The 8,546-nt window shown below is 40.7% G+C and overlaps 1 protein-coding gene across 1 annotated transcript; it reads left to right on the top strand.

The window, feature by feature from the left end:
- The first annotated feature begins 1,101 nt into the window (after positions 1-1,101).
- On the top strand, positions 1,102-5,680 carry LOC115145189 (growth arrest and DNA damage-inducible protein GADD45 alpha-like). Its single transcript, XM_029686531.2, has 4 exons — positions 1,102-1,513; positions 1,746-1,847; positions 2,088-2,301; positions 3,480-5,680. The coding sequence occupies exons 1-4, from the start codon at positions 1,464-1,466 to the stop codon at positions 3,585-3,587; spliced, it is 474 nt and encodes a 157-aa protein (XP_029542391.1). The 5' UTR covers positions 1,102-1,463; the 3' UTR covers positions 3,588-5,680.
- Positions 5,681-8,546: the final 2,866 nt, after the last annotated feature.

Raw genomic sequence — 8,546 nt, 5'->3', positions numbered from 1 at the left:
TATAAATAGTATTCAAATAGGATATTCGACTCCTGCACTATTCTGCACACAACATAAAAAAAACTATAATGATACAAATTGTTAAATTCAAGTGAACAGAAACGTCCACACTACAACGATAACCACAATAACAGTAGAGAACGACAACGCTAGCCGTTGTTGGGATCACTTTTCAATAGCGCGTTCTATTGGAGCGTTCTAGGTTCTAGGTGCGCGAGGAATAGATGCTAGGAGGGGAGAGGATGTGAGGCAGAGCGCACGGTGAGCTTTCCTGAATAACTGGCCATGTGAGCATATTGGTGTCAGTCAACATTAATTATAGGACGGCTTGGGAGAGAGCACATCTCAGTATCAGAAGACCATATTTCCCCATGTTATCTGTTAACGCTGATACATCCTGACAAAACATACCATATGAGTGACCTGCTAATGTAGCCTACCTTTCTGGACCTTGTAAACGGTCAATAGACCCATAACTATGCAGTTGTTTCGGCATGAAAGACGCATTCAAAACAGGACCTTTGAGCTGTTATTCAAATTAGCCTATACATCACTGCACTAACAACATAGGCCTAATCAACTGTGGAGCATTGCGTGTAAAATATGCCTACAGCATAGGACAAATTAATAGTTGGGGAAAGTTGAGGAGAGAGAGTGCATTGACATAATTTTGACCGGTGATCATAACATTGTTGCATGTATTGCGAATGGTTGCACCGGACAGACACAAATAAGATTCAAAATAATTGACAAACATTAGAAAAATGGAAATCACTTGAAAGCCACTTGACAACAAGGCAAGCAATGACATGCTGTACATACACAGGCTAAACGGTGTTTGTTTGTTGATACATTTAAATATGAGTTTCAATATTATTTTTTATTACATGTACATTGAAGTGTTATTTGCAGTTGTCACTATGACAATGAACACACCCTGAAAGACCAGATATCTGTGTTACCACCATATTAATAGGCCTTAGAGGATGCATTGGATCAGTTGATAGACAGGTGTACAAAATAACCTTACACTTTCCTCTAGAGTGGATGTTTGCCAACAAGTTATTGTCATGTATATTTTTGTCGTTATTAGTAATCGTTCTTGGTGTGGATAGCCTACCATGTAAGCACGGAAATACAGTGACCCACTGATCATTATAACGTTACTATTTTCACCACCAGGTGTCGCAGTGTACCTCTCTAGTTTAATGACGTGGTGATAAATTGCGGAGCGCTGCGCATTCGCGGGAACCACTTTAAGCATTAGCATGTGACCAATGGGATTGGATATGCAAATATGAGGCGCTCGAACTCCTGCGTTAAATTCGGGGATTGGGAAAGGTGAGAGGAGAGTCAGATGCACAAAAACGAGACGTGCAGACACACACGGACACTAATTTGACTGGGACATTACTGGAGGGACCATCAGTGAATATTCTGATTTCCACGTGGATAATTTTCCTATGTGCAATATGACTTTTGAGGAAACCAGTGGAGAAAACTCTATAGAAAGGTAAGATTCTCTTTGCAACTTGTTAAATTTGTCACTGCTTGAGCACTAACTGTCAAACTCGTCTCCCTGTATGCACGAGTTTGCCCGAGCATGTCCAATCTAATTTAGCTAACTAGTTAGCAAGTTACAGTAACCTATATAGTTACTTTCTATATTGATGCAAGCTGACTAAATAACAATAAAGTCGTATACTTGTCTCAGTATGGTTACCTATATTGTTTTGCACCCACAGGATGGATTCGGTGTCTAAAGCATTGGAGGAGGTTATCACCTCCGCTTTACCCCAAGGTTGCGTCACTGTAGGAGTCTACGAGGCAGCAAAGTCACTCAATGTGTAAGTGAAGCACGTTGCAAGAGATTATTAGTTACAGGCATAACGTGAACTACTATCCAAAAAGACCTATATTCTTAAACGACTAAATACGAGGAGTGAATGAAGTAGCTAAATTATTTTTCAATAGATTATTCTTAAGTTATTAAACCGTAATACATCTACTCTGAAATAAGTTCATGACTCTATTACTGTAATGTTACTTGATTAGCTAGCTAATTGTATTGACATTTAATTCACCAGGGACCCGGATAATGTGGTACTGTGCCTCCTGGCCACAGATGAGGAGCAGGTCGTGGACGTGGCTTTACAGATCCACTTCACCCTGATTCAGGCTTTCTGCTGCGAGAACGACATCAACATCCTGCGGGTCAGCAACATGAGGCGCCTCGCTGAGATACTTGGAGGAGTGAAGCCTGGAGAAGAGCCCATGGACCTGCACTGTGTACTAGTTACTGTACGTTTCATTACATTGTTCCTACTTCCATATCCCTGGCTTTTCATCTACTTAACAGTGCTGGACTTTGATATCAATTCCTCAGGTGGGGTCTCTGCCGGTGTGGTTCATTATACCAGCTAGGCTATAATAAAATGTTTCATGGATGCTAAAGATTTGCAGTTCAGGAGCTTTGAGTACAGCATGAAAGGCCTAGCCCTAGATGGATGCAAATACTTGATTTTAACAGCCACCACATCTGGCTTGGTAGTTATGTCTTCATTCATTGCTCGGCTCTTTGAAGGTTGATCCAGCTGACTGCAGCCGCATGATCTGCAGTGTGTCTGTGATGTGGCTTTCCTAGTAGTCTGACGTAGCCTACGCTGGCTGCAGTACTGCGAGTGATCTGACTCCAGTTATTAGGGCTGCGTCCAAATGGCACCCTATTCCCTACATAGTGCACTACATAGTTCAGGGGTAGGCAACCCTGTCCCTGGATTGCCGGAGGTACTGCGGGATTTTGTTCCAACTAGGCACCACACGTGACCAACTGAGCTAATTGATCAGTTCAGTGATTACCTAAGTTCAACACCTCGTCTTCCAGGTCAGTTAAACCAAAAACCTGAAGTGCCTGCGGCACCCCAGGACCAGGGTTGCCTACCCATTATATCGAGAAAAGGGTGCCATTTGCGACGTAACCTAGACGTTTGTGGCCGAGTTAGCGTAGCGATGTGTAATCTTAACTGCTCTTCCTGTGGGCCGCTAGTACTTTTTCAAACCCACGTTCCAGGAAATAAAGCTTAGCTCATAGGAGAAAGAGGATGAATGATGGCACGTTTACAGAGAGACTCTTAGAATGCAGAAGTCAAGCACTGCCCTGCTCATACACTTCCTTAGTAGTGATCTGATCTGTGAGGCCCGCTATCAGGTCATACCTCACGCTGCAGAGAACCCTTATCTGATTATGGTTGTTAAATTGTGTATCCTTCTATTTGATGGATATGTTTAGAAAGCACAGCAATAGGCTAGATGTGTGGTTATTTACTGTGTGCGCAGTTATAATTACCGCACTTGTATAGAACCCTCAGGCCTAACTGATTAGGGCTGTTCTACATTTCTTACTTGTCTGTATTTTAATGTATACGTTTACAGAAAGCAGCATTGGCCTAACTGTTTTTGTTTTCCATTTCTTTTCACAGAAGTCAAGCACGTGCAAGGACCCAGCTCTGAGCAAAGTGAATCGCTTCTGTAGAGACAGTCGAATACTGGACCAGTGGGTCCCCATCATCAACTTACCTGACCGATGAACAAGCAGCATGGACTCCACGTGACCACTTTATATTGAAGCACAGCACACTGCACTAGATCTGTGTAATAATGCCTTGGTTGGAACTCATGAACAAACCTCATTCAACAGAGGGAAGGAGAACAAGAGAACCTGCTGGATCAGTGTGGATTTAATGCTGAGGATTTCAGCTGAGGTAGAGGGATTTAGCATTCTGGATTCCAGGACTGCCAAGGTAACAATGTTATGACTAATGCGAAGGTAGCGATTGGTCGTTGGCATGACTTGATCCTCATGCCCAGGCGCTGCCATTACAGGAAGCTGACTCATGTAAGCACACAGCAGAGCAGACATACACACGTAGTGGTGAGCAGAGCAGAGTGCACACAAGGCAGCAAGGTATTGGAATCTCCTGGATGCTCAAAGGACTGACTCCAAGGACCATACTCAAGGACTGAACTAAACCAAACTAGAGTTTTCTGAACTGGACTGGAGTAGTCTGGACTAGTCTGGGACTACAGGATGGATCAAATTTCCATGTGGGTATACTCTGCATGTTAAAGGTTTATGCAATTTTATCAGTAACTTACTGTATTATTCAACATTCTGATACTGTATAAACTGAATACAGTACATTACCATAGAATGCACAGTAAAATGCCATATGTTTGTTTTACAGCACACGCAGACCTTTCTGTAATTTCAACAGTAAATGTGTTTTACAGTATTCATATTGTGCATTGTGAGAAGTTGTTGTGGACGGGAAAAGAGCCTCTGGCTCATTAACACATTATGGTCAGCCTTGTAAGAGGCTATATTTGTTGCACCCGTGGTGAGAATGCTGAGCCCCCAAAGAATACAGTAATATACTGTATTTTAGGGATTCTACAAACCTTGTCCTGAAACTCTACAGTAGCCAATTGCTGCCAGTCATATACTGTAATTCAGAATACAGTACCAATATCGCATTTTTGGAGCGCCAAAAAACGTTGGAACACTCATTAACATATGTTGATGTGTGTCTTGTAAGAGGCTATATTTGTTGCACCCGTTAGTGAGAGTACCAATTTACGTGATACAGTATGTGGTAGTGGTTCCCTAACAATGCAATGTATATAGGGGACAGATCAGAGTGTCAGCAAGTCTCAAACCTTTAATAGTTGAGTGGCAATCTATTTTGATCTGTTTTGCCCTTTAGTCACTGTCAGTTTAGAAGCCTTTGTTAAAGCATAAAGTGCAAGTAATATAAAACAGCTAGTATTCATTAATATGCTGTAATATGCAAATGCCAACAGCCAACCTGCTTTCTCTAATCCCTTGTAATTACAGTAAAATACTGTATTTTCTTACAGTTTAGTGACTGTTACTGTGTTTCATTGCTCTGACATCAAGTTACCATGAATATCTCTATTGTATTGGCACTATCCAGAGATTGTCAGCAATATATCATAAGATATCTTGTTGTAATTATAATTCTTTTGAAGACCAATGTATCTTTAACTACAACATTTTCAGTAATGGTTAAAAAAAAAATGTTTTACTTGCTATGACTGTGATATGTATTTTTTTTATTTATCAACCTTGGTTGAATGCACTGACTAAGTTGCTAAGGACAAGAGTACCTGCTAAATTACCAAAATGCTAAAATTAAAATAAAACATTTGCAAAGAACACTGGGTAATGTGTCGCTGCATGGGGAATTCCAGTAATATACTCTAAATTAGAATACAGTAACATTTTTGGTACTGCAAAATCTATTACCATAATGTATTACAGTAGTTGTACTGTAAAATAAATTACAGTAAATTATTGGCCAATTTCTGCCAGTAAGTTAGTGTACATTGTACAGGAAACGTTTTAGTGTGGAAAAAATACATCACAACTGTAATTTATATGATCTTAATTATTTCTGAAATTGTTATTTTGAGAATTATTTAAATTAAGAGGGAAGGTCTTGTTTAGGTCATTATCAGCACAAACCAATGTATTGACTTAAACATTAACTTTGTTGTTTTGTTTAATTCAATGTTTATGTTAATTTAATGAATTGATTTCGCAATGTTCGTCAACAGCTACCTTTGCAGAGAAATAAACAAAACTGAACTAAACATTTAATTGCTTTGCTTTTTTGGATTTTATGCATTGAGCATCACTCAGCGGGTTTCTGAGTTACCTGTTAGGGACACATGAGTCCGGACTTATAATGCTTCTCTGTAAAGGCAGTGGAAATCAGGGCCCCCCTCAGCTGCAGGTGTTGACTAACAGCCTCCGTTCAGGGGAATGGCATGCAACGCTTTCAAGTGACCTCACATATTCAGCTGAGTAAAGAAAGGATCGAGGATATGTGCACGGTTTAACCTGGTGCAACAGGCTAGCACTTAGTTTAGCTTATATTTATAATGAAACATGTCTTAACAATACAATGCATGCCTCCATTGACACCAGTGGTAAACACCACAGCGTGTCTGTTATTAAAAGCCCTTGTAACAACCGTTCCACACTCTGCGCTCACATCTTAACAAAACATATCATTAACCATCACTCACGAGGGAGAAGGATAATTCCCATACATGTAGCTTCCTTCTGTGAACAGCAGCATCCGTGTGTGTGTGATCACAATGACAGCCCTTGCTGTCACTGGGCCTTCTATTCAAACACACAAGGGGATAAACAACAGTCCCCTGACAGGGCCAAAAACAGCCAGAGAGGAAAGAAAATATATATTACTAGCCAGCACACTCAGAGGACACCAGAACGTAATGTGTATGTGTGTAGCAGAGCAGGGGGACAAAGCCCTCAAAGAGCAGCTGATGAAACGATGAGTGTGTGACTATGAATCAAGGCTCATTTAGACTCACAGTGAGAGTACGGGAGGGTACTACTGACTTCATAATAGCTAAATAGACCCTATGAATGGAGGTGATGCAGTCACAGTGACGCACTGATAGGAATAATAGTGTTACTATTTAGAAAGCAACACAAGCGGAGCTGGCTGATAACCCCCTGTTGTCATGCAGGCCTGAAATACGGCTGTTCAATGATGCATGTGTGTAACTTAGCTTTCACAGCCTTACCGGGGGGGGGGGGGGTGAGTGGGAATAGAGTGAGTGAGAATAGAGGAGAGTTGCAGGTCTGTCCTTCTAGCCCTATGTGGAATGGAATGCAGGGGTGTATGAATAGGGTGGCTACTACCTTCTCCAGAGGTAGCGATCTAGTGGTTTTACAGGAGTTAAAATACTGCAAGTCAGGAATGGTGCGTCAGTCAGGTGGGTGACTGGAGGTTAGGAGAAGGCCAGTACACTGCAACCTCACTCCTCTTAACTTTAACTCCTATTTTCCATTTCCACAAGAGTCATGGAAAATAGCTGGGCTGGGGGTACCACCAGTGAAAGTCAACACATGACACTGATGACGGGAATTAAGCAGGGAGGAGCAAGCAACGACAAATGAACAGAACAGAACCCTACTATCATTTTCTGATGAACTCTGAATGCACGGTTTATGCAGGTTTTCACTATGGATCTATAGGCCTAAATCGCAATGCCAACAGAATGGAAACATTTGATAAAGACACTGATCTGTAGGACTGGGAATTGCCAGGGACCTCACAATATGATATTATCACAATACTTAGGTGCCTATATGGTATGTATTGCAATTATATATGTATGACAATTCATTGCGATTCTATATGTATTGCGATTTGATGTTCCAAACATATTGCTCACTACAGTATATGCCTGCTACAGGGGGAACAAGAGAGAGCCATGAGAAAACTAGTTTTGATCAGTCATGGAAATAAAAATGTCTCACCGTTTAAGCAATGGTAGGAGAAATACCAGAGTTTTGGTGCAATTACAGTCATCTAGCGCTACCTAACGTTAACTACCTAGCAACCAAAAAAGTAGTGGGATAATTAAGAACAGTATCTTGCAGGATTCAGTAGTTCTAATGGAATCCAGAAAGAACAAAACCCTGTCTTCAAACATCTACATCAAAAGGTGCAAAGTTTGGGCAAAGAGACAAAACATGCACATCAAATTAAGATGGAAAACCACTTTTTGTGCAGTATTAATTTACCATCGTTACAAACCACTTAATATAATTGCAGTATTGTACATACAGTAGGCTGGTCATCTAGGTACCTGTAGACTTTCCATCACCATGATGAAAAACAATGCACAATACAGTAATTGAGTACATTGTGACATCAAGTGGTTTGTGATGATGTGGCTCAGTTGGTAGAGCATGGCGCTTGCAACGCTAGGGTTGTGGCGTGGGTTCCATTTCTACAGGGGACCAGTAAGAAAATGTATGCAGTCACTACTGAAAGTTGCTCTGAGTAAGAGCATCTACTAAAATGTAAAAGGAATGAATGGACCATTTCAGTTTACACATAGAAATAAGTTGTATTTGCAAAGTATTTCAAGAAGCTGGAAAACATATCAAGCAAGTATTATCAGATTAATTGTTTTGTACATATAAATGTCAGGTAGACACTCAAATACATTTAGTTTAAATGTTTTCACAAAAGTAGTGCACTGGCCCCTGACTAGCCCTGTATTAGCTATTTATTTTCTTTCTGCAAATTATTCTTTAACTTGTCTCCTTCCCTTCATCTATACTGACTTGAAGGGGATTTAACAGGTGACATCAATAAGGGATCCTAGTTTTCACCTGGCCAGTCTATGTCATGGAAAGAGCAGGTGTTCCTAATGTTTTGTACAGTCGTGGACAAAAGTTTTGAGAATGACACAAATATTAATTTTCAAAGTCTGCTGCCTCAGTTGGTATGATGGCAATTTGCATATACTCCAGAATGTTATGAAGAATGATCAGATGAATTGCAAAGTCCCTCTTTGCCATGCAAATTAACTGAATCCCCAAAAAACATTTCCACTGCATTTCAGCCCTGCCACAAAAGGACCAGCTGACATCATGTCAGTGATTCTCTCATTAACACAGGTGTGAGTGTTGACGA

The sequence above is a fragment of the Oncorhynchus nerka genome, linkage group LG17, assembly GCF_034236695.1.
Source record: "Oncorhynchus nerka isolate Pitt River linkage group LG17, Oner_Uvic_2.0, whole genome shotgun sequence".
Taxonomy (NCBI): domain Eukaryota; kingdom Metazoa; phylum Chordata; class Actinopteri; order Salmoniformes; family Salmonidae; genus Oncorhynchus; species Oncorhynchus nerka.
The sequence above is the reverse complement of the archived record's forward strand: the minus strand, read 5'-3'. Positions and strand labels throughout refer to the sequence as shown.

What these genes read in the sequence shown, in the direction of transcription:
- LOC115145189 (XM_029686531.2), top strand. Translation starts at nt 1,464, where the DNA reads ATGTGCAATATGACTTTTGAGGAAACCAGTGGAGAAAACTCTATAGAA. An exon ending in GCAGCAAAGTCACTCAATGT is followed by an intron (nt 1,848 to 2,087) that starts GTAAGTGAAGCA and finishes TTAATTCACCAG; the next exon opens with GGACCCGGATAATGTGGTAC. An exon ending in TGCACTGTGTACTAGTTACT is followed by an intron (nt 2,302 to 3,479) that starts GTACGTTTCATT and finishes TTCTTTTCACAG; the next exon opens with AAGTCAAGCACGTGCAAGGA.